Here is a 26,400-nt window from a genome sequence, read left to right as displayed (position 1 = left end):
GTTCCTATAAGGATGATGCTAAGGATGGAGAAAACTTTTCTGAGATCCCTTTATAGAGATACCACCAAAACCTGTGGATTGTAAGATTCATACACGAACTTACTCAAGCACTTTAATATACCTGAAATCATAAAAATTACTTTATATCAAGTTCTGCTTTGGAGTCCAAACCCTGAGGTATGCAAAGAGCTAGGTACATCCCAGAAAGAAAGTTGGACCCCATCACAAAGCCAGGTGCAGATGATCATGGAGCAGCCATAATCCAGGGCACAAAGAATAATTTTTCTCCCTCCAATAAACCTGTATCTTCTACAGACAAACAAGGAAGGCCATCAGCTACCAGGATACACCAATGTATGTCCAGCTTTGTAATTCTCCATGACTTCTTCTTGTGTACCGCATACCAGGATATGGTTTATGAAATATTTCTGTAATGATAGCAGGACCTTTATGAAAATGCTGTTCAGCTCAAAGCACGGCAGACCATGCAGCAGTGAGCACTGAAGGCAGTATGTTTTGTTGTAGATCAGAAAGGGGAATTATATTTTCAACATACTACTTACACTAAGCCAGCTTCTTGAGGACCCCAGTCAACCCCCGTGTACACAAAAGATTTTTCTTGCTTGAAGCAGCATATGTTTGCAAGAAGGAGGCTGTAGCATCTAATGCCACACACCAAGCAGGCTGGGAAAGCAGTCTTTGCCCCTGAGGCCACAAAGTGGAAGAGCTGTAGGAAGGCAAACACTAGGAGCTGCTCTCTTCATATTTACACACATATGAGAAATATAATCCCCAGATGTATTTCAGTTACACAAAATCAAATCTTGACTTTTTAAACAAGTCTCTGATACACCAACTGTTTGCCCATTTGGTGTGTGCAGTCATTCATTACATGAACTGCAAGAGATAATCCACTCCAAAGTTATTCATGCAGTAGTATGGTTTGTCTTTAGTGCAGTCGTGATACAACCAGATGTGAATTAAAAATAGCTTCACTCTGCAAATAACATACAAAGAAATACGTTATGACATTGAGGAAACATGAAAAATCAAAAATACTTGCATCACTGGAGGAATCATTCATGTTACTGGAAAAGACTTAAAGTATTAGGCTAATAAATCAAGACGTCATTTCCAAGGGAAGAAACAGCAACCAGCTTTTTCATCATTTTTGGATGGAGCTGCTTGCTGAGGTTTGCGTCTGCACGACAGTATTAAAAGCACAGCATACAGTACCACCATGAACTAGCAGGTCTACAAAAGCACTTTTTTTAAAAAATCAGAGTATTTTAGAAAGCACAATTTCACATTCTAAGGGTGCCGTGTACAAACGCAACTTTGTATTTTACCAGCCCTTCTTTTCGATGTATATTTCACCGAGACGTAATTGGATGTATAAAACGCTACAAACGTGGCATAAAATTACGAATTCTCCTCCTTAAATAAAAGGTTAAGCTTGTAATTACACGATTTTGACATATCGTTTTGTGAAATTACTGATTAACTACGATCCTTCGATCGGATTAAGCAGAAGTAGTGCTTTTCTTCCTCTACAACCGCGCCTGCTTCGTTTTAAATCAAGTTCCACTACAGAGGGAGGAAGACCGCACAAACACGCGAGCATGTGCGGATGGGGTGGTGGGCACCGCGTGGAAGAAAAGCTTCTTCGGAGGCAGCCAGGGCGCAGCGCGGGTTTCGGCACGCCCGGACCGGGGAGCCGCATCCCCCCTCCCCTCGGCCGGCGGCAGCGGCGCTGGGGAGACGCAGGGGAAACAAAGCCGCCGCTGCCGCCGCGCCTTGCGACCCTCTCCCGCCGGGACTGCCGCGCTCCGCCGCCCCGGCGCAGGCTCTGGCAGCAGGGTCGCACCGCTCCCGTCCCCGCCCTGCGGAAGGAGGGCCGGGCGGGGGGGCGCGGGGGGCTCTGCCCGCAGCACCTCACCGCTCCGCGCCGCCGCAGCGCCACTCACCGCGCCGCCCGTGCCCCGCCGAGCCGCGCCGAGCGGTGTGCGGGCGCGTCGCGGCGGCAGCAGGTGCCGCGGAGGAGGTAGCGGGGGTGGGCGGTGCTGGCGAACCAACCGGGGCCCGGCGCGGCGCCGTGAGTCACTAGCGGGCGCGCAGGGCGGCCGGGCGGCTGCTATAAGAGCGCCGCGGGGACGGCCTCCCCCCGTGTATGTCTCCGGCTGCCGCCTCTGCTCCTCGGCTCCCCGCCCGCAGCGCCTGCCTGCCCGCGCACCCTGTCCCCGGCGCGGCGATGCGGCTGGACCGGCAGCCCGGAGACCCGAGCGCCTCGGCCGACAGGCGGGGCGCGGAGCGGCGCGGGGTCCCGCGCTGCTGGGCGCTGCTGCTGCTGCTCGCCCTTGGCTGCCTGCGCGCCGTCGCCGACGGTGAGTGCGGGGCAGGGGGAATGGGCTGGGGCCCGCACCGCCGGGGCGGCTCCCGCCGCCGCCCCCCGCGGCGATTCCGTCTCCCACCGCCCTTTACTTTTGCCTTGCCCTCATTATTTTCTCCCGCTCTTTCGGACTGCCTGCCCGCTGCCCCGCGGGGCGCGGGGCGGGCCCGGTTGAACAGGGGGGCGCTGCCGCCGCGTCGGCCCCGCCGCCCCCCGTGCCGGGCGAGGCGCCGCCTTCCCCCCGGGGCTCCGGGCGGTGGGAGCGGTGAGGGGGGACCGAGCCCCGGCAGCTACCCGCCTGCTGCGGGAGGGGCCCGGCTTCTTGATGGGCCCTAAGGAGGAGGGTCTGAGGGGCTGGGGCGAACGCGAGAGGGTCGAGGAGGATTGGGGCTCTGTTGTGGAGGGCGAAAGAGGAGCGCTTAGGAAGCTCGCGGCGTTAAAGGCGCTGTCAAACTGCGTTGCAACTTAGGCTTTGTGTTATCCAGCGCTGTTGGCATGGCTCTAGTTCAGGGTCCGGGATAACCACCGTGAGGGGTCTCCACCTGGTGGCAAGGCTGGGTCCTGCCGGCGATGGCTCCCTGCTCCCGGGGCTGGGCGTTCGCCAGTAGCGCTGCTCGTGGCCAGCTCCCGGGCCGCCTCCCGGCGTGGAAGCTGTTGCCCGCATTGGCAGGGGTCCTGCACAGTGAGCCAGTTGGATGGTCATTTGAAAATATTTTACTCTTAAGTGAAGGTAGTAATCATTTGGCTTACTCCTTTCTTCCCTGAGGAGCTGAGCTTCAGCCTGCTCTCCTAGGTAGGAGGTGGGCAGTTGAAGTTTGCATTGTTGTATTGCTCTTAAATCTCCTGGCTGTTGTCCTAAAGTAGGCCCAAGTGTCTGATCTTGGTGGTTTTTCCTATAACAGTGTGCAGTAGCTCAGACAACAGGTATGTTGGGTAGAGCCCTGCCAGCATGTTGTTTTATCCAGTCCTCATACAAAGAGAGAGGAGAAATGTCTGCGTAGTCACCTCTGGTCTCCCAGTCATGTAGGTTGCTCCCGTGCCTGGTCCGCAACAGACATGGTTAACAGTTGTAGAATGAAGGACCAAGCTGGCTGGCACTGAACCTGCTACTTCATTGTGCTCAGAAGTCATCACAAGAGATACACAGTGGATGGTAATTAGTAGGGTAGCTAACCAAGTTACTCTGATTGTTCTTTCAATTTGAGTTAGTAGACCCATCAGCTGTCTTCTACTATGAGTTGCAATTGCCAGGGTCTGGGAAAAGTCTAAGCTAGCTCCTGTCTGAGCTCTCCCAAGGTTTCCCAATCACGGTTGGAAGCTTTTCTGGGACTTGGTGTCAGATGACAGTACACAAGTGTCACATGTTTGAAGCTGCCCAGACAAGTAATCTGGCAACTTGCTAAAGGGGCTGAGACTAACAGTGATAGCAGAGATATGGAGAAAGGTAGTTTATCTTGGGTAGTCAGTGTAACTGTGCTCCTTCACCCTACACCCATTGCTGCTTATGAGCCAACTTCTAGTAAGTAGTTACCTGGGGAACAGTAAAGTAATATGTGTTAGCAATCCCAGGCTCTGATGTTACTGGTTCACAGCATTTTTCAGCCTAAGCTGTATTCCAAGGAAGAGAAAATGTGTGAAGGTGCTTCACTGCACTTCACTACTGCAAGAAGAGCACATAAAGAGAAGCTTGAGTTAGTGGCTAATTGATGCTGATCCAAAAATCATTAGGTATCTAGTGACTGAAGCTGCAGTTGAGGTATGACTCCATTGCTTCAAATAGCAGTGGATTAGACTGGTAGAACCTAGCTAAATTGGTTACCTGGCATTGTAGAATGGTGCTTGGTGTAAGACAAGGGATCAGAGTTACTGGCTGTAACTAACCATCTTACTGGAGCTCATTTCAAGTGGCTGTTAGAGTCTGACAGACATCTTCAGGAGCGGTAGCAGATGCTGACCTCTACCTTTGTGCACCTGTGTAGGAGTTAGATCTTGTCGATTTTTTTTTACTTGTTTGTGAGCTAAAAGTAGTTGCTCTGACATTTCACTTGGTATCAGCTGCAGAAGCAATGATATATTCTTGGAATGGCTTGTTGTTAGGATTGTAATGGTAAAGTTACAGCTGTTACTCCAACCTCAGCTATGGTTTCTGTTAGCCTTGTGCGTAGCTTCCCTGTAGCATTTGATCAAAATGGTGTTACATTTGTAAGTCACAATGTACTAGGCAGCCTTAGCAAGCCTTTTCTGGTTATTCTAGCTTGAAACAGAGTAACTAAGGGCCATGGAGTTATTTTGGGATCTCCTTAGTGGCAGGCTTAGTCTAATATCTCTGTGTGCTGTTTTGGGAAAGGTTGACTGTTCTCACTCTGAATGCCTGGATGAGGAAGTCCTGAAACTAGCAGGAGTCAGTTGTTGCATATTTTATGCAGTAGTACAGTAAAACCTGAAATATGTGACCAGGGCTCACAACTCTAACCTTCTTTTAGAGCTTGCTGGACAACAAGGTATCAGGCTTAGAACATCTTAGTGGCATCTACTCCCACTCTTAGGTGGCTGGGGTGTGCTGTCTAGCGCAAGGCAAGCTAATTGATTGACAGCTCATGACCAAGTTGTAGTAGTAGCTTTACAAAAGCACACTCTTAGAAAGCACATGCTGGTGTAATTCCCAACCAGAAAAGGAAACAGGGGAATGGAAACAGTATACACAAGAGCTGATGTTCTGATTTTTGGTACTTTTTGAACACAGTTCCCATGAAAAAAGTTGATAACTTTGTTCTAACAACTGGATTACTGCTTTACTCCTCTGGTAAGGCTACTAAAATATTGGCAGAACTTAGTAAAGTGCTTTTACACGTCCTTGCTCATGGATTTACATGAGACATTCAGCAGATAGAATTGCTCATGTTGTTCTTGCTTGTACTGTCCAGCATTTGTGAGTACCTGATGTGGGATGGCCAGCCACTAATATAATGTAAAATGCCTGAGTACCTTCCTTCTGCTTGGAAACTGTCTTGCATTTTGCATGTCATACAGAGAGGATATAAAAATAGCAAATAATATTCTACTGAAATTCGGTGCCCTTTGAGCTCTGGAATGCCAGGACAAAGCACTCTCACTAAATGATGCAATAAACCACGAAGGATCAAGAGTCTTGCATCATGCTCTAGGCATGTGCAGCCAATACTGATGCACAATCTTACACACTTGCCTGCGTGCATTAAGTGGAACAGCTCTGGCTTAGCTGCTGAAGATGCAGGCTGCTGCTTTTAGTGGCAGTTTTAACAGGGCTTCCAAGACAAAGCACGTTCCCTTGAGGGATGGGGTCATACAGTTGTAGAGTTGAAGATACACTGGAAAATACACTCTAAGGATCTTGCAGAAAGCAGTATATTACTCAAACATACTAGCAAACCAAAACTTACCAGTTGTGAGACAATGGACTTCATACCAGAAGGAAGTGATTGATTACTTTGCTCTTTTAGCATCACACTTCTTTTGGTGTATACTGAGGAATGTCTCTGGAGGCCACTTTTTGAGGAATAACAAAGCATGAAAACTTGCTTAGCTACAAAGTAGTTATCTAAGGTACCTTTACAGATGTCTTGGGGATTCTGCTGTGATGTGTTAGCAGCAGAGCATTGAAATGCTAATGCAGCTTGACATTAATAAAATTTAAACCCAGTTTGCTTAAAATTTGAAGAGTTTTGAGAATGTGATGCTAGGTACAAGACAGCAAAAGTAATTGTGGGCACAGTTGCAGGCTTGACCCTGCCTTGAAGAGGAAAACTGAGTGAGAATAACACTGAGATTTTTTGCTGCTGTTTAGCAGGTGGATGGTTATGGTGCTTAAACTCTGCTTTTTTACTGTGAAGGAAAGCTTTTGGCTCTACTTTCATGATTGAATAAGGTGATTGCAAAAATTTGGAGCTCAGATCTGGTTTTGTGTTGGTGTTATGCTCTTGATTAGGCTGGGTAGCTTCTTGATCAGTGGGGAAAGTGAGAAGTATTGTTGAACAGTATTGAGGCATAAGTTCCTTTTTTCATCAAAGGTGCAAGAGCAAAATGTGAAGAATCCCAGTTTGCATGTGGTAATGGACGCTGTATTCCTCAAATCTGGAAATGTGATGGTGATGAAGACTGTTCAGATGGCAGTGATGAGAGTGCTTGTGGTAAGTAATCAAAGTAATACCTCTGTAGTAATACTTGCTAGTTGGAAGTGGGGACTTAACAGTAGATAGCTGGAGAGATACTTATCCTGCCCAGCACTTCTGGCAGTTGGAACACAAAGACAAATTTCTTTGAATAACCACTATTGATTCTTTGTGCCCATCTGAGGCAATTGAATTTTCCTGAGTGTTATCTAACTCTCCTGAAATTGGCAACTGAGACAAAGCTTGTGACCAAAATTCTTCACTTGTGAGAGTGATGACTGACAGGAACAGAATATAAGGCTGTTCTCAGTTCTTTCTTGAATACATAATAGAAAATGTTTGCTATTAGCACTCTGCTGTTGGCTATTCCATGGCTAAAAGCCCTGTTTTATATGTGAAAGTGATTCTGCTGTGTCTCCTATAAACATTAAGTGTAGCTTTGGCTGCCAACCCTTGCTGTAAGCAGACATAGAAGCCAAGATAGATGACTAGATTTACTTGGAGACCAGGCAAAGCATACTCTATATCCATCACTGGTGTGGTTGAACTGCCAGTCTCCTCAGGCAGACCTAAACTATTACCCTAGAGTTACATAGTACCATGCTTCTGTAATGACGAATCAAATGCTTCGACTATAAACTCAGGGTTTGAAATGTAAATATTAATATCAACAGACCTTATTTTAACTCAGGTCTGTTCAAAGCAGTAGCTAATGTAAACTAACCCGCTTAGTCTCCTTAGCAATAGGTGGTCCTTCAGTGCCTGATTAGATGAATATAAGTGTTTCTCTGTACACAGAATAACACTGTTGGAAGTGGTCAACAGCACTGTTTACTAGGTTGTTGGGGGACAACACCAGGCATCCACAAACCAAGGGTGTTGAATAACTTTCTAGGGCAACAAAACTGATCCCTGTTAGCAATAAATAAGCTAAGCTCTGGTACCTAAACAAGTGTCTTTTTCTCCCTTGCAGTGAAGAAGACATGTGCCGAATCTGACTTTGTGTGCCTCAGTGGTCAATGTGTGCCTAACAGATGGCAGTGTGATGGGGATCCGGACTGTGAGGATGGGTCTGATGAGAGTTCCGAACTGTGCCGTAAGTGAACCTGGCATGGTGGTGTAGCCAAATCTGTGGGGAGGAGCATTTTGACTTCTTGCCTGCTTGCAGTCTGGTTCTACTCCTAAAGCAGGGATGAACTCACTTGGGGAGCACCTTCCTAAGTGCTTGGCCTTGTCAGGGTCTAGAGGAGACTTCTTACTGCTTAAAAAGATGCAGAACTGAGTGGGCACTCTTGCACTTGCATGGGTAAGAGATAGTAAGTACCAGGTTTTCCTCACAGTCAGAAGCAGCAGGTAGACCATGACAGGCCTGACTGTCACTGTGACTTGTCCACCAAGTGATTGCTGTTCTCCAAGGCAGCTACTTTGAAAGTGCAGCCCCAGTACTACAGAGCTAATGTAGGGACTGAGTATCTGACTGCGTGTTGGGTGTGGGAAGCAGTAGTGCAGAGGTTTGACTGTGAGATCTCAGGTTTAGCAGGTCTGGTCTGAAGTATCATAACTCATCAAGCAATGTAGATCCAGAAAGTGTCATTTTCCTGTATCAGTAGGATCCACAGTGGGGAGTATTTCAGCCCGAGTCCTAGTGCACTTTGGCATTACTCCTCCCTACTACTGTTTGTTGTAGCTCAAGCTACAATTACAATTATTGTGATTGCAAGCCAATTACAGTGTAATTGGCATGCAATCACAATACTACCACTACAAAGGTACTGTTAAGGTACTAATCTCTTAGGAACTAGAAACATCTTTTTTAACTGAACATTACAGAATAGTGTAGCCTTTTCCATCAATTTTTACAGATGTTTGCATCTAAATAACTGCAACTTTGTCCAGACCTGAAGCCTTTCAGTCTCAATTTTCAGCACAAATGCTGATACCCAAGATCAATTAGATTGAACTTAAACTTTTTTTCAATAGACACAAGAACGTGCCGGGTAAATGAAATCAGCTGTGGTCCTCAGTCAACGCAGTGTATCCCAGTGTCCTGGAAATGTGATGGTGAAAAAGACTGTGACAGTGAAGAAGATGAACAGAATTGTGGTAAGGAAATAAATGGTCGTTGCATAACTCCATTTGAAATTGACCTGTCTGGAAAGGAGCTAGCTGGGCAGTATATTTGGGAAGATAAATTTTTGATAGTATCGATATCTCTCCTACATTAATCTTGTTTTGCAGCTGCTTAAAGCAAATTTTTCTAACAGTCCTCTATCCTGCTAAATTAAGAGCTACAATAATTTAAGGTTTTTAATGTGTGTCTTTTTTGTCTCTGCTAATTTTGGCAGTAGCTGTAGGTAGGCTTAGTCACCCGGCAAGCCAACTGTCAGAACTTGTTTTCTGGAGAGTTTCTGAAATTGCTGCTTACATTAACAAATTATCTCCTAAAAGTGTAGTAGCAACTTTTAGCAAAGAGCATAACTAATCTACTTTATAGTCCAATCCTGAAATATCTGTGAAGCTGGATTTCTGTTGTTTGGGTGTCTGGGGCAGGGGGAAACTTCAGGCTGGTACACAAGTAAAGCTGCCATTGCAGCATGTGCAGCATTCCTGGCTTATTCAAAAGAATTTGCATACATGTGCATTTTCTGAGGTGTCCTGAGACATACTTGCTGTAACCAAAGCCACAGGGCTGGCTTCCATCGGAACCACCTTACCTGGATGGCCAAATGAGACCCAGATCTGCTATGTGTCTGTGGAGTTGCCATCTTACTCAGCAAACTAATGTCTTAATCTACAATAAATCTACAGACAGTGTTTCTAATGAAGCTGATATAACTATGAGCCTAGGCATACTGAGCTATTAGCTACATTGCTATTAACCCAGCATAATTTGTACTGACATAAATTGCGTGGGTGTGCGTAACCACGGGATCAATTCAGGCAAGATCTTGGTCTGTTATCCCTACTGGTCCAGGCAAATGGGCCACTGCTGTCCTGGAGACCAGCACAAAACACTTTAATTTCAAACTACAGTACATGCTGACCATCAGACTAATTTAATCTTGGTCTATTCAGCATTTCTTTTACCTTCTGTCTTTGGTTCACAGGGTTAGACTCTGTTTTCTGAAAGACTTGCAATCTGAAGTGCAGGACAGCCTAGCTACTTCAGAAGGTTATTTTCACTCAGTAGTTCAAATCTGATGCCTATCACTTATGATGTCCAAAGGCAATGAGGATGGTCTGTGGAACCCAAGTGTCCTGTAGGTGGTCATTTAGGCTTCCCTATTGCATTATACAGGATGCTGATCTTGTGTCAGCTGGCAGCTGCAAAACAAAATACCTTTACACAAAAGTCAGCCTTCTTGTGACAATGTACTAATGTCTCTTACTCCCATTACCCCAGGCAATGTGACTTGTAGTCCAGCAGACTTCACATGCAGCAGTGGGCAATGTATTTCCAAGAGCTTTGTCTGCAATGGTCAAGATGACTGCAGTGATGGTAGTGATGAGCTGGAGTGTGCACCTCCTACCTGTGGAGTTCATGAGTTCCAGTGCAAGAGCTCGACTTGCATTCCCCTCAGCTGGGTGTGTGATGATGATGCTGACTGCTCTGACCACTCAGATGAGTCTCTAGAGCAATGTGGCCGCCAGCCTGCACCTTCTGTGAAGTGCTCTGCCAGTGAGGTGCAGTGTGGCTCAGGTGAATGTATCCACAAAAAGTGGCGCTGTGATGGAGACCCTGACTGCAAGGATGGAAGTGATGAAATCAACTGCCGTAAGTTCACTTGGTCCTTCTCTAGGAGGTACTGCTTGTCTCCTCTTTTATTTCCTTTGCTTCAGTAAACCTCAGGAGTAAAAGTCTGTAATGGCTGTGTCCTCAGCTTCTCGGACTTGTAGACCGGACCAGTTCAGATGTGAAGATGGAAACTGCATCCATGGGAGTAGGCAGTGCAATGGTGTGAGAGATTGTCTGGATGGCACAGATGAAGCAAATTGTAACAATGGTAAGTATGGAACTGAGCAAGAATGAAGTCTTTGCAGAATATCTGTTGAAGTTGGTAGTCACCCTCACAATCTTCATTATGTCAGTTATTCAGTGCTCTGGACCTGGCAAATTCAAGTGCAGAAGTGGAGAATGTATAGATATCAATAAAGTGTGTAACCAGCAGAGAGACTGCAAGGACTGGAGTGATGAGCCCCTCAAGGAGTGTAGTAAGTGAACAAACTCTTTGCACAATACTGATTACTAGATATACTTAGATATAGCCTCGGAGTTGTCAGATGTCAGCTGGAATGCCCGTTGGCACTTCTTGGTGGCAAACTTACAACCGAGGCCAACCTAGTGAATAGGCTAGTTTTATCCTAGCCAAATTGTCTGATAGGATGATTTATCTGTAGTCAGGAAAGAACTTGAATGCATTAGAAACACTGAAACTTTAGGAACCTCAATCTATATTGCTGCCTGCTTGTAACACAGAGAAAGTGCTGATAGCTGCGTGAACGTGAATTTGAGGGGGTTCTCTTGCATATGACTTTGAGTGCCAGTTTATCAGATGTGACAGGCATTGCTAGAAAGTGGATATGTACCTGGAAAAGTGCTCCATGGCTAACACTATAAAACTAAACAAGCATGCCTTCTCAGAAGTGGCCAATTCTCTCTTCTAGACATCAATGAATGTCTGGTGAACAATGGCGGATGCTCTCATATCTGCAGAGATCTCATTATTGGCTATGAATGTGACTGTCCAGCTGGGTTTGAGCTTCTGGACAGGAGGACCTGTGGAGGTAAATATCTAGTAGTTTAACATGGACTCTACTGGTGATATGGGAGGTGAGCATAAGTTAAATTTTTCTTTTTACAGATATTGATGAATGTCAGAACCCTGGTATATGTAGTCAGATCTGTATCAACCTGAAAGGGGGCTACAAATGTGAATGCAGCCGTGGCTATCAGATGGATCTTGCTACTGGGGTGTGCAAGGCAGTTGGTGAGTGTTGACACGACTTTTATACCCCCACTTTAAAATGAGTCAGCAAATGATGCACTGTTTATACTACTGTGGTTTTTACACTAGCTATTATGGTGTTACTGATCACTACTAACACTTCAAATGATGCCATGATACAGTACTTAAAGCTGTCTGACATAAACTGCTTGTGTCTACTCCCTGGGCAGGAGGATCCTCCCCATCAAGTTGTGGAGGGAGAAAAGGATGAGGTATGGTACAACCAAGACCTCTGTCAGCATCTCCTAGCAAGTGTGGAATGACATAATAAATATTTAGATACTAAATATGATGACTCTTAAAACTTTTTGTAAAAGAAAAGTGTGTTACTGAATAGCTAGAAGTACAGACAACAAACTCTTTTCACAGGGAAAGAACCAAGTCTAATTTTCACCAACCGCCGGGACATAAGGAAGATTGGCCTTGAGAGAAAGGAATACATTCAGCTTGTAGAGCAGCTAAGAAACTCTATAGCCCTAGATGCTGATATTGCTGAGCAAAAGCTTTACTGGGCAGACTTCAGCCAAAAAGCAATCTTCAGGTAAATGGGCTTAGCTTCTGAACCTAGTTTACTTCCCTAAACCATTCCATGGTTTTACCCAAGCTATTTCTCTAGTCTCTGGTAGTGAAAACTAGATTCCTCATATCCTAAAGACAAAGTACAGTTGATACAAACTCCCACAGCTACCAATGTGTATGCCTGTTGCACTTTCTAGTAGCTGCTGCTACATTTGTGCAGAAGGCACCCTGTGGAAAGTCCCACATGCATCTTCTCCCTGAAATCTTGTGCGGTATTTGCTGAGGTATGCCAAGGGATAGTATCTGCAATGGAAGTGGCTGAAAGCAAGTAATTCTTTTCTTCCAGTGCCTCTATTGATACCCGTGATAAAGTTGGAACACACATCAGAATCCTGGACAACATACACAGTCCTGCAGGAATTGCTGTTGACTGGGTTTATAAGAACATCTACTGGACAGACTCAACTGCAAAGACCATTTCAGTGGCTAGCCTAGATGGCACAAAAAGAAAGGTTTTGTTTCTCTCTGAGCTGAGAGAGCCAGCTTCTATTGCTGTAGATCCTATCTCTGGGTGAGTATTTGTGCAGGTTCTTTTAAAAGAGTGGACCTACCAATTACGTGTTCTGATAACTGACTTAGGTAGCCTTTGTTAGTTATTGGTCATAATAAAGAGTGATACTACACAGTACTATAGTGCATCATACAACATAAATTCTGCTTCACAGCTTTATGTACTGGTCAGACTGGGGTGAGCCAGCAAAAATTGAAAAAGCAGGAATGAATGGATTTGACAGACAGCAGCTTGTGACAACAGAAATCCAATGGCCTAATGGAATTGCTCTAGGTATGTTGAACTTGTCTCTGCCAGAGGTATTCTGGAGCTTTAGCAATTTTTTTGCTACAAAAGCCAAGGTCATTCTTCAGAGAACTATTTTCAGCTTCTGAGAAAGGGAAGCTTCTGTATGCCTGAAGACACTGCAACAGGCATCAGTACTTCTCAGATACTGAAATAGTAACTTTTCCTGAACTGCTCTATATTATAGTTGAGGCACAGGCCACATAGGCATCACTGCAGCAGCCATCTGTATCCTAGAATGGTAAGAAACTAGGGCAACACTGCCACCATTCTCATACCTGTGCGTGTTTCAATTCTTGCAGCAAGCTTCGGAGGTTTCCTCCACGTGGACACTAAATGTATTGGTGTTTTCCCCCTCCTAGATCTTGTAAAAAGCCGCCTGTACTGGCTTGATTCCAAACTACACATGCTGTCAAGTGTGGACTTGAATGGCCAGGATCGTAGAATTGTGCTGAAGTCGCACATGTTCCTTCCTCATCCTCTTGCTCTAACCATATTTGAGGTAAGAATGGCTTCCTATAGTCACTGTCAAAGATCCTCTTCTTGCTGGTATGGGGCTGATAGCATCATGGAGGTAATGGGATGCAATGACATTGTCTTCTAGGACCGTGTGTACTGGATTGATGGAGAGAATGAGGCAGTCTATGGTGCCAACAAATTTACTGGAACTGATTTGGTTACCCTTGTGAACAACCTCAATGATGCACAGGACATCATTGTGTATCATGAACTTGTTCAGCCTTCAGGTAATTTCAATACAGTTTATAGTTAAGTCAATGCATACTTGTAAGAAGCCTGCCCTGCCTGGATGGTGACAAATGGTTCCCCTTCACTGTACAGATGTCCATTCCTATTCCTGCTTGGAGCTTCTAACATAGGCAGCCCCATGGGGATTGAGAGGTCTAGTTGCAATTGCTCTTTCTTGGGCAGAGCAGATATAAATCTATAACCAGCTGAGACAAGTAATTCTACTAAAACAATTACCGAGCAAATACTTCTGCTGCACACTTGGAGCATGAAGGCTCACTCTTGTTCACTCCTTAATTACTGTACCAACAGGTAGGAACTGGTGTGAAGAGCACATGACAAATGGAGGCTGTAGCTACCTGTGCCTGCCTGCTCCTCAGATAAATGAACATTCTCCAAAGTACACCTGTGCATGTCCTGCTGGGTACTTCTTGCAGGAGGATGGCCTGAGATGTACAGGTACTGTAACAACTGAGATCATTCCCAGGATGAATGGGGAAGGAATAGGAGACTATTGAACCTGTTAGGGAGACGGAAATACAGTGCTATAGGCTGACAGCTTTGCTAAAATTAATCTGACGTAATTAATCCTGGAGGGGAGGGCATTAATATGGCCCTTAGAGTCTGCAGGTGCTGTTCCAAGTCCATGCTTTGCTTCTGCATCATCATCATCATTTACAACAAGATCTTGTACTTCCATGGCTTTCTACAGACAGCAAACACAAGGACAAAACATACTCAGCCTCTTATAAAACAGTGGTATAAACTAACATGGCTGTACATGTAAATACACAGATCAAAATGCGGTTGGCTAATGTTGCTGTCCAAGGCATTTGTACCTCCCTTTTGGTCCAGATTAACATGCTGCTGTACTACTGTTGTCACCACTGACTATGCAGCAGGCTTGCTTTGTCCTGTGGAGTGGAACTAGAAACTCCAAGGTGCCACTGACTGTATTATGTATTGATTCTGATTGCCACAGAGTGCTAAATGCAAGGATGCTTGCCTTCCTTGGCTGCACTAAAAGGTTGCTATGGATATCAAAGCTGTACCTAACCAGTAAACTTGTAAAACTAAAATCTTATTCAGAAAACCTTATGTGAGGGGTAGGGTGGCTTATGACTGTTGTGACTTTAAATGCCTGTAATTCATTCCTGATTAACTGTCTGGTGTTGTTATTAGAACTACTTTTCATCAAGAACTCTCTGCTGAGGGCGTGCTAGTGAAATAGTTAATGTCAGCGTTCCCAGTGAAGCTAACAACCTGCATGACCATTTTTGCCATCTGCTGAACTTTCACTACCATGGCTGTCATAGCAAAGCCATTGCAGAACTTCAGGATTAACTGATCTATAATTAGTTCTTGATCTATAATTAGTTTCAGGTACTGGAACAACTGTGGCTTACACTGAGGCTAAAGATACCAGCACAACAGAAAAATCTCCAACTGTTGGACTAGTTCCTGGAGGTACTGGTCCCAATAACTCACACTGCTAAACATTAGAGAAATTAAATGCAAACTGACCAACTAGCCTACTTGGAAGTTTTTTCCTTTGCATGCAAGTAGAGAACACAGGCCAGATCACTTGTGTAGTGTAGCAGCTGGAGCATGTGTTAAACAGATTTAGCTCACATAGGACAGTGTGGAATCTGTAGGTTCCATGAAATCCCAGGAGTGCTCAGAGAAGGCAAGCAATAAAGAAAGTTTCCAACTAATACAGGATGAAGCATGTTAGGTTGTTTTAGCACGTGCTACTGAGAAGCTAATCAAATAGGAGCTTCTGGGTTTGGGATATGCTTGTATATGACAATCTGCCAGCCTGTCAGTATGCAAGCTCACTGTGTCAAATTTTCATGCAGGATTCAACACTAGTGGTGCAGCTTCTGAAGTAACTGCAGCTGGAAGAACATCAGCAGCTTGGATCATTCTTCCTGCTGGTGAGTAGAGCATTTGCTAGCCTTTTGGACCCCATGTGGTGGCACAAGCCACTCATAGGAGCTTGACCGGACTCTACTCCATGTTTGCAATCTCTTTATCTCCCTGCAGTGTTGCTGATGATGGCTGCAGCAGCTGGCTACTTTATGTGGCGTAACTGGCAGCACAAGAACATGAAAAGCATGAATTTTGATAATCCAGTTTACCTAAAAACCACAGAAGAGGACCTCACAATTGATATTGGAAGACACAGTGGTTCAGTAGGACACACCTACCCTGCAGTAAGTAAACCTATTATGTCTGAGACTCCAGGTTAGTAATTGGAGTAGAAAGACTGCCAAATGATACTGGAATTGAATTTAGGAGATGTGTCTGCTGCAGGCACTACTGGGCTGAATCAACTGACAAATTTACCCTATAATTAAGGTTAAAGTTATGGTAGGTAACTAGTGTCTGTACCTGGGATGGAATAATCTGTGCTGAATGTGGTCACTAGCCTGAAGAATTAGCAATGATGTGTATTGCTTTGTCTTTTATTAGTGCAACTGTAGGTAACTTGTACTTACTTTTTTACAGATATCTGTTGTCAGCACAGATGATGATATGGCATGAGCACTGGATCAGCAATCACTTTCAGTTTACTTGTGTCTTACACTCTTTGGGGATAGTAACCAGGTTTGTGGCTGAAGGACTTCCTCCATTCTTGGAAGAAAGAAGATACTTTCTGTATTTATGGCACATTTGTGTAAATAGTTATTTTCTACAGCTTAACAACTCTGTAAATACCTGTCCACAACAATTCAGCTGTTAGTGGTTACAGTTTTATCAGTAACCCTTGGGTTGGTTAGTCAGTAACATCACTGACCAAATATAAAGCACTTTCCATAGAAAGCCATATTCCAGCCACAACTTGTAACACCTGTATATATGTCTATAGGCCACTTGTAAATAATTATTGGAAAATCACTATCAAGCACTTTGAAGTACTTCAGATGTAAATTATTGTACACTCTCTTTTTCAATGATTGGGGCAATGGCAATAGGAAAAAACGGGTTATTATGATTGCCAAAAATTTGTAAACATAAGTAATTTTATATGTATAATTGCTTCTATCTTGTCTGTTACCTCTTAGAGGTCTACAAGAATGAATGGTCTTTAAGAAACCACTGTAAAACTCAAATGCAGCCAAGGGGATAAAAATAAAATGAGTCAAGCAGTTAAAGTATTGGTTTTGATTATTATGTTAGCACTGAAGTAAAATGATGTATCTCCTAAGTTGAAAGCTTTAGTAGGCTGCACTACCACTGCCAGCCAGATCATGAAGTATTTCTTAAATTATTTCAGTGGCATTCTAGGCAGCTAAGACACTTGCCAGGTGACATGTTTGTTCTTGAGACTAATAGTCTGCACAGAGTAATGGACAGAGCAGGTTTCCTATCAGAGTAGCCCAGCTGATCTCCTAAATTAGGACTGACAGAGGCTAAAAAGACACAGCTACTGCTGCAATATTTTGAGAAGCAGCACTGGCAGACATGCAAGATGGAGACAGGTCAGAGCATGGTCTGCCAGGTGAGTCTGAGGTCCTTGCAGTGCCAGGCTATTGGCAGTTACTCCCCAGAACTTCTGTAGTATGAGGTGCTACTTGACTGTTGCTAATCCTTCCCCCTTCATGGTAAGAAAAAAATTGCTTATGGTGGGAGGGATGCAATTTCAAGGCTAAGACATCATTTGGAAGAAGCAATAATCTCTTGGTTATGCTTTAGTGATGACATGTTAAATCATTCTCAATCAGTTCTGTCTCTAAAATAGTAACAAAAAATCATCAAGTCAGAATTTGGATCAGTTCCTAGGCTTGTTTCCAATGCCTGTTCTCATTGCAGTTACAGCTGAGGTCTGTTCTCTTAATGGTCTTCTTGTATTGTGGACTCTTTTATTAACAGATAAGGACAGCTGCCAACTTGTGCAGATTTAAAATAAGTTGTTTCTAGCAAGTTTACAACTCTTCAGGGAGTTGAATCTTCTAACCAGCTATCTCTGGCAACTCTTGACTGCAGGCATTTAAGACATCTGAAACTCATGAGGACTGAATTGTCTTGCAAAGATTAGGATGTAAGGGGGTCTCTAAACTTTCTGGATAGCAATACTGTATCTATTTTACTAAGTACCTTTTGGGATAAAGTGCCTTTCATAGCTGTGTAATATGTGAGGTTCATTAGTTATGGGGTAGCTTTTTCAGTTAACTCCTAACTCTGAATTCTTTTTCAGTTAACTCCTAACTCTAGATACTCTGAAGTATTTGTGCTCAAATGTAACAAAACATAATTCTCAGTCAGATGGTTAATTATAAATTCACATGGCAGCTAATTACAGGCAAAATGCTCTGCCTTCCCAGTCTTTGTACAGAACAGCTTTACTTTTTTGATGACGTTCATTGCTCTTACCAGTATCATACCAAATGGTATAAGGAGAGACCATTAAGACCAATAAAGACATTTCTCCCTGGGGTTAATGTTTATTTGAATTAGCAACTCAAGTCTATTTCGGGGACTTGAGGTAATTTTTACAGACACTCTGGAAGCTAGGAATTTGTTTTTTGACTTTACTCCAATGTGCTGAACAAAGAATAGTGCCTTGACAAACACAATTTATTCCTATATTCTAGAGGGGACTTAACACTTTACCAGATAAAATTTATATGGCTTCATATAGCAGGAGGGAGGAGTGGGGAATATAAGGCAGTAGCAGGAGATGATACAAGACGGCTTGTACTTATTTGCAAATGTTGTTTGGTTTTTAGTCTCCAAAACTAGGTTTATTCTTTCCTGTGTCTCTTCATTTTTGTGTTATGAAATCATTGTTTACTTCCACAGCAGGCTTGGAGAGTGGTCAGAGATTCCATCTGTAAAAACAGATCCAGCTTGCATTGACAAATACCTTCCTCTCTTTTTTAACAATTTTTTCCTCTGCCATCTGCAAATGTTTGACTCTGTTCGTCATATGACTCCTTTGGCATCTAGTGAAGGTGGTATAGCCACACTGAGCATTCCTACAGCAACACCCTGTGGCTCTGCTGAGGGAATTCTCAGTCATCATCCCAGTCTCAGCTCCTCTGCTGCAGTCTTGTGGTATCCCGGAGCAATGGGACATTATTAACCTCTTTGGTCAGATTTCATTGTTAAGTTGACTTTATATTCCTCCTGAAGAATTTTCTGCTTATAGATACAAAAATATGAGTGTAGTTGGTTATTGAGGTAGTATCAAGCTAATGGTATCATTTTTGCTTCCTGGAAAAATAAATAAGCCCTCTGGTTCTAAATACTGCCTATTTCTATTCAATGTCTGCTGGCCAGTGTGAGTGCAAAGCTAAATTTGAATATGGCTTTTTCTTTCCCTTGTAAACATGCAAATTTATCTTAATACACTTCCTCTGCCCCTGCATTATTTTCTGCCTCCTATTTGATCTGCCTTTGTTTTCACAGCACTATAAATATTTTACATTATTGCTCAGAGGAAAATTAACATAAAGGGAATTGATGCTATGCATGTAGTTTTCTTCCCCTTCTGCACCTTGTTCCTCTACAGCTAACTACCATATGTCTTTTCCAACCCAACTTGTATTTGCCTACACTTTTAATGGACATACCTTTTTCCAATCAGATCTTTCCTGAAACAGCAAACATCCATTTATCTATTTTTATGTAAGTGCTGAATCTTGCTAGACAAGAGAAGTACAAAAACAAAGACTTGGGCTAGAAGAAATCGTGTGAGAGTCCTCAGATAAAGGAAAAAAGCATACAGCTGCAGAAGCTCTCTTCACTTCACAACCTGGATATAACTGGAGGTCTGCGAGTACTTTCTGTAGGTATGGCACAGCATGTCTGTGAAGAAATGTGCTCATGTTCCTTCTTTGAGCTGCCTCACAACAGTGGTTGGTACTGTCACCTACTGGAAGAAAGTGTTTGGAGAGGTCTGTCTGCTCTGCTGGAGCCAACTTAATACATTCCTTGCTTGCCAGTTTTTGCTTTTCCTCTCCTGAAAGAGCTTTGAAATTTGCCCATATAAATGAAAAATTCTTCAGAGCAGGGGAGGGACAGACAGGCTATGCAATCAGTTAGGCTGCTGAATATCCAGGCTGTTAAACATCTAAAATAAAGATTGCCTGTGGAAAGAATGATTGTCTTAATTCTCCTTGCACTACCCTGGTTGGGACACTTCCATGCTGCTGCCAAGCAGTAGGAAATGCTTCATATCATACATGAAACTTCCTCCCCCACCCCAAAAACCTAAACGGTTAACTGAAGGCTAACTTCACTAACATACTCTTTGCTATGTAATAAATTGCTTGAAGATAGGAAACACTAAGCATTAAATCACAACAAATGATTGTGCAAAACACATGTCATAGGCATGGGTTTTTGCTCTGGCAATGTGCTCTGTAGAAAAACTAGACAGTTTTAAGGTAATTTTTTCCCTCCTTCCTGGAGATCCTTTCCTAGAATCAAACTTCAAAATACATGGAAATGTTTTATCATACTGTCAGTGCATATACTTGAAGCTGATAGCTGGATAGCAATGTAAAAAGATTAACTTAACATTCATAATGCTTGTTTCTTTCCAGTGAAAGTATTTTTGAAAGGCTGATCATTGAATACAGTCAATGCCACAATCATCTAGAAACAGTGCTGCATGTTCTAATGTCCCCTTTGTGGATGTGTGCAACTGAGAAGTGTGGTTTGGTTTAGACAGCTTATTCCTTTTCTGGACCCTTAAATATATGAGAGGTAATATGTCCATTCAAATGAAGACTTTCTTGAAAGTTAGACAGCAGCCACAGCACACTATGGAATTATAATCTAAGTAACAAATACTGTGAGTTTCTAACTTTTTGGCTGGTGCCTCTAGTGGTAAAAAAAAAAAAAAAAAAAAAAATCATCCCATTAACTTTCTACAAATAATTATCCTTAATGAAGCCTCAGTACAAAATTCAAGTTACATGTGCTGTATTCATACAGGAGCAACTTGGTCATTCTGGTTTTACTAGAAGAAACATTGGTTACTCTTTAATTAGACCGCATTCAACTCACTGTCCCTCTCTCCCAACTTCTTTTTGGTGGAGGAATAAGTCATATAGTGGCAGAGGGTGGATTGTGTCTGTAGAATTTATGTATAAGTTTTTAGTTGTGATCCACATATATCAAATTCCAGGTGCCAGGTGAAACTTGGTGATTTTGTAATTGTAGCATAGCTATATCTGTCTCAGAAACAGAGTTTGAGGAATTGCTTGGACAAAAGTGGGTAGGTAGCAGATTGTGGCATATAAAGAGCTATTTCTTCATAGCCCTTTGTCTTTCTGGCAGCCTCCACTGCTAGTTTAATTTATGTAAGTGAATGCGGAGAAACAAAAGTTGTAAAACTGCTTGCTTACAGAGAGCATAATTCAAATGGCGTCATGAGAACTCAATTAGTATTTGATGTAGTGCATCCATCTGAGACAAAAACTACTCAAAAAAGCCATTTTTCACCATCCTAGGTTTCAGATGCAAATACCCACTGCCTGCTGAGGACTAACGTTTTGTTAGCTGTCTTTGTAATTTGAATCACAGGCAAGCTGTGGATGGCCCCAATTACATGATATTTTCTAAGGGTCCCTTCTTGACCATCAAGAATCTCTATAAGAAGGCTGCTTAGTGCTTCCTGTATAAGCATGACAGACATGACTTTCACTAGGAGCAACCCCAATGCTTTATTTCAGTGTTCAGCAGTTAAAAGGATCCACTCCAGAGTAGGCCTCTGCAAGTGGCTGTGACGTATAGCTTTAATAATTAGACCTGACATTAATTTGTTCTTCTCATCTGACACTTCAGTAGCAGTTAGTTAATTTAACACTAAGTGGCAGGTTTTTTTACATGGTAGTGTAGGGTCAACCGAGAAAATGCAACTGCCTTTAAATTACCTCAGAATAGAAGGAAGTCACGCAGCCAGCCTGGTCATTAGGAGCCTAATAGTCATATTAAAGAATCAGTGAAGAATTGAAATAATCACAACTTGTGTAAACTGGTTATCTCCAGAGCCTGTTGTCCTGTAGGGAAGAAGTGAAGCTTCACACTCTGCCTCAAGAGATAGGGCTGAGCCAGGGGTCTGCTGTGAGGAGCTCAATCCTCATAAGAGAATGTTCCATTACCTCTGGTGTGCTTAGATATATGGCAGCTTCCCCTTTGCCTGCACTTCCTCTTTTAGTCGTTTTTGAGAAGACTCTTGATGCTGTAAAATAAGATCTTTAATGTTAGCCATAGTTCACAGGAAGGAATCTGGCCCAAATTCATAACAATCAGAAGCAATTGCATGGGTAAATCCAAGAACAAAAGCAAGATATGCAGAACACCCACTGCTCATGTTGCAAAAGGCAGGGCAACTGAAATAGCAGAAAAAGTCTGGGAGGCCTCCATTAGGCCTGCAGCAACATCCCTAGGTGCTTCTTGAAGGAGAAGTCCCTGCCACCATGTCTGGGTCTTACAGAAAGGCTCCAGTCCTCTTCTGAGGGCAGCATGCATCAGTTGAAACAAAGGATCAAGGACTGATAATCAGGCATAAGGGCATCCTGTGTTATTTAAGATTTTCCAAAATTAATATTAAAAGTGGAGCAATACTTGAAGACAAGAGCATAAAATCAGTTTAAGTCAAAGGAGAAGCTGCCATATTAATTCTTCTTGCAGGGAATCATTCTCAGTACAACCTGTTAATTTATGAGCTGCATTAAATACCATTCTCAAGTTTTACTATGAATGAAAGTCCAGAAGACCAGCTAGGTACAGATGAGCTCTTAAAATGATGAGGATTAAAAAGGCCATTACCAGGCAGCAGCAGAATATATATATATATGTTACCAATTATTTTTGTTTCTTTGTATTTGTTACAAATGGGAAGGAAATCAAACAATGTCTTTTCATCTTGGCAAATTTGTAGCTTGATTTGCTAGGAATTTACTGTTTGCTTTTAGAAGCAGTATACAGAGAAATGTACTGAAAAAGAGCCCAGTTTACTGGAGAGAGGAAATAAAACTCAGAGAAATCCTCAGCCTGGCCCAGAAGAAAATGCCTTGCTCAGCAATTTATCTTAAGCACACAAGCTGACACAGTTAGCTACGAAGAGGAATTGTCACAGAATTCCTTGGCACTCTGAAGTTTCTGTGTGCTGGTCCATCATGTTTGATTGTTTAAGCTTCATGGACCTTAGAAGTATAGACAATATAGTCCTGTGCTTTGTAAGGAGTCACAGCTGCCTTCAGATTAGGTATGTATGAAAGGCTATTAAATAGCTCATGTGCTAAGTAAGTGGAAAGTGTGTTGCACTCATTCTGCTATTTGTTTCCGGTTTCATCTAAGGCAAATCTCTTCTATGCCTCAGCTTTCCCACTTGTACCAAGTCACGGGGCTGTTGCAAATATAAACCAGAGCTTGTAAAGCTCTAGTGGAATGATGGGTGCATGTGCATAGCAGTACTCATATGCAGAAGCACACTTGAATAAGCAGATTTCACTTAAAGATGCCCAATGCCATGATTTAACCAAATTTTAGCAAAGACCTGAGGTGAGTTCTTCTGGTGTTCTGCCTCTATGTTTTTCTGGTAGGCATGTAGGTGATTGTCCTGGTTTTGGCCAAGGACAGGGTTAATATTTGGCAATAGCTAAGAGGGAGAGTGGCCAGACCCTAAAGTTATATACCATATCACCTCAGATCACCTTAACAGCCAGGGACAGGTTAAGGGACTCTTTCTTCCAAGAGGAGTGAGATTTCTGGATGGGAGAAAGCATGGTGGGGAAGAGCTGGTTGGGATTACTTGTGGGCTTTCCATGTAAATGATTTCTATGTCTTACACAATTTGTTATTAATATTGTTGTTGTTACTGTTCATTTTCTTATCTCATTGCTGTTTCCAGTAAATTGTTCTTGCCTCAACCCAATTTTAACCTTTTGTTCCTCTGATTCTCCTCTCCATCCTGCTGGAGTGGGAAGCACAAGGGGAAGTGGGGGAGTGAATGGCAATTTGGTTTGGAAGAGTCTCAGTGAGGGCATTGAACTGGGGAGTACCATTCCTAAACCACAGATGTGTACCATAAGGATATTTACTTCTCTATTAGTTGTAAGATTTTGCATTAAACATGCTGTTCTAAATGAGAGAAAGAACCAGAAGTTACATATATATGAAGTTTAATCCAACCACAAAAATTGTGTATATGTTCATTCTGCTAGACTTACTGCATTAGTAAGATGCATGTTAGAAAGAAATAGAAAGAGTAAGCACAGAATATTATGTCATTAACTGGATTTCAAATAGCCTTGGAGGTAATTTTGTACAGCCTACTGCTCAGAGCAGATCTCCTTTCAAAGCTAAATCAGACTGCTTGGCTCGGCAAGTTTTGAGTTTGCAACTTAGATCAGACTTTATTAATCAGTTTTGATTAACATATCTTTATGATGCTAGTTTCTTTTAGCAATGAGTTGACAAGACTTTCTGGTACAAGGACACAAAACAAGGTGTTGTTCTTTGAAAAGAGAAATGGACTCAAATGCAGATGTCAGCCATCAGAGTGAGTAAGAATGAGTTCTTTAGCACAACTACCATAATGCTTTATTTCATTTCATGCTGACTCCTGAAGCAAGCTTTATATGTTGACATGCTTAAGACTGAATTTTTTTGTTAACTCTCAGCCTCAGTCAGTAGCTCCAAGACTCATATTGTGCATATATTCAGGTTACATGGGAAGTTCAACAATAATCTGGATTTACTTTATGTTGTTTGGAAGTCTCATACACATGCCTACTGTACTGGTCATGCATTAACAGCATAAATACATTTTCAAAAGCTTCAAGCTAATAGTGTGAGAAAAGGCATTAAGGATGTAGTGTTGCTGACCTTCAAATGTTTCTATTCAGTTTTATAGGACTATGCCACTAAGAATATTTTTAAAATCAAGATTTCTCTTAAACTTAAAAAAATTATGATACATTGCTGTGATTGTGACATTTACTTTGTGATAGAGCTAAACCATCTATGTCCCAAAGAAGTGGAGAATTTATCAAAAGTGTAAGTTAAAGGAGAGAAAAAGGAAAGTGTCTTGGGCTTATTAGTTTCTTCATCCCAAAGACAAAAAGTAAAAATCAACTTAACACAGCTTGTATCACTATACCATTCTGTCTTTAGGACAGAGGACTGGCATAGAAGCTGAATGTACTGTACCAATCTGCCCATCCTCTGCTGTGTTAGAGGAGGACAGTTGAATAAAATACGGTATTAGAAAACTGCCTGGTGGCATTAAAAAAAAATAAATCAGTAATTTGTTAGCTCTTTGATGAAACTGTAGTACTGAACCTGTAAATGGTTCCCTGACTGCCTGTTTTGGTTCCAATCCTGCACTGCCTTCTCCCTGGAAGTAGGCATTTTTCCACTGTAATTGGTCTTTCTTAAAACAGTCATGAAGAAATGTTTCATTTCTGTGTTAATATTGCCACATGGTGCTTTCATTTTTAGTTTCTACAGTGCTGATCTTCCTTCTCAACAGACTCCTGAAGTCATTAGCAAACATGAGCAGTCCGGGATAATCAGTTACATAGCAAGCAAGACACCAGAGTCAGTAATGTAAGAAGAGACATCTTTCTGCTGGAAGCTATGTCACCCCTGTATTGTTGATGACATCAAAGCAATCAAAGGGTTTTTTTTTTTCCTCTGCTGAGTGCTCAAGTTTGTGCTTGAAGTGCTGAGCATTCAAGTTCCTGGGCTGAATAAATAAATTTCACTGGTAAGCTGGCAGACCACTCCCCCACCTGGCTTCTATCCCCTTGCCCTTCTGCAGTAACACAAAAAGAGCAGAGATGTGCCTGCAGGGGAACTGAACAAATTTGGAGTGTGGTGTGGCAGGAGATCACACTTAACTGGAGCACTGCTGCAGCCTGGGAGACCCTTTGCTGATTGAACCTATTGGTGCTGGGGGATTGGGACAGCCCTGAAGAAGCCAAGGAACACAAAGGTTGTACGGTTGCTCAGTTCCTTCCCTTGCAGCTGGGAAGGAAGCTGTAAAGCACAGGCAAGCCCTGAGGATGTGTGCTGTCTCTTCCCCTCCTCCCTGCAGCAGCTGTGCACTCCTGCACCCAAATAAGTCTTAATCACTCCATGGTGGCTCTTTTGTTCAACTGTTTTTAAACTTGGAGACCCATTTATGCAGTCAAGTTAACACAAGATTCAGGGCTTGAATCTGCATTGTTGTCTGCTTTGTGCAGTAATTTAATGGGCATGCCAAATGGTAGCTGAACAGCACTAAACCCTTGACCAGCTTTTTTTTAATCTTTTGTATACAGACAATCGATTATAAAAGAGGAAAATAGAATAGCTTGTTTGATGTAAAACAAGCTGCAAATTTTGTCATATTGTCATTCACATCCTTACTACAATTAATTAAAATTCATTTCATGCAACTAAAGAAGAAGAGGCCCATACTGAGATACATTTGTGACCTGTACCCAGGAATAACAATTGATATTAGGTGTAGCATTGTGCACACTTAAGATGGAACAATTTTTTTTCCTGAATGTTTATGAAAGTTTGCCCTGCTTTCAACAAAATCAAAACAAAATTATTAGCTTTAGATAAAGGGGGAAAAATAATGACACAGATTACAAAAAGAAGTACCATGTATTAGGAGGATTTTTTTATTGATACTGCTTCAGTGTTAGATATAATTTCCTTTTTAACAGTAAAAGAACATAATTTTCTGTGTCTGAGATATGATTGTGTGGAGTCTGGAGC

At 42.7% G+C, this 26,400-nt stretch overlaps 1 protein-coding gene across 1 annotated transcript; it reads left to right on the top strand.

The window, feature by feature from the left end:
• The first annotated feature begins 2,028 nt into the window (after nucleotides 1–2,028).
• VLDLR (very low density lipoprotein receptor) lies at nucleotides 2,029–16,823 on the top strand. Its single transcript, XM_041426888.1, has 19 exons — nucleotides 2,029–2,384; nucleotides 6,436–6,555; nucleotides 7,511–7,633; nucleotides 8,518–8,640; nucleotides 9,941–10,312; nucleotides 10,419–10,541; nucleotides 10,627–10,749; nucleotides 11,203–11,322; nucleotides 11,400–11,525; nucleotides 11,913–12,084; nucleotides 12,409–12,633; nucleotides 12,788–12,906; nucleotides 13,281–13,420; nucleotides 13,523–13,664; nucleotides 13,978–14,124; nucleotides 15,043–15,132; nucleotides 15,525–15,602; nucleotides 15,712–15,881; nucleotides 16,177–16,823. The coding sequence occupies exons 1-19, from the start codon at nucleotides 2,171–2,173 to the stop codon at nucleotides 16,210–16,212; spliced, it is 2,763 nt and encodes a 920-aa protein (XP_041282822.1). The 5' UTR covers nucleotides 2,029–2,170; the 3' UTR covers nucleotides 16,213–16,823.
• The last annotated feature ends 9,577 nt before the right edge of the window (nucleotides 16,824–26,400 follow it).

Source organism: Onychostruthus taczanowskii, unplaced genomic scaffold (assembly GCF_017590055.1).
Source record: "Onychostruthus taczanowskii isolate IOZ18803 unplaced genomic scaffold, ASM1759005v1 scaffold96, whole genome shotgun sequence".
NCBI classification, from domain to species: domain Eukaryota; kingdom Metazoa; phylum Chordata; class Aves; order Passeriformes; family Passeridae; genus Onychostruthus; species Onychostruthus taczanowskii.
Note: the sequence above shows the minus strand (reverse complement) of the source record. Positions and strands in the feature narration are given on the sequence as shown.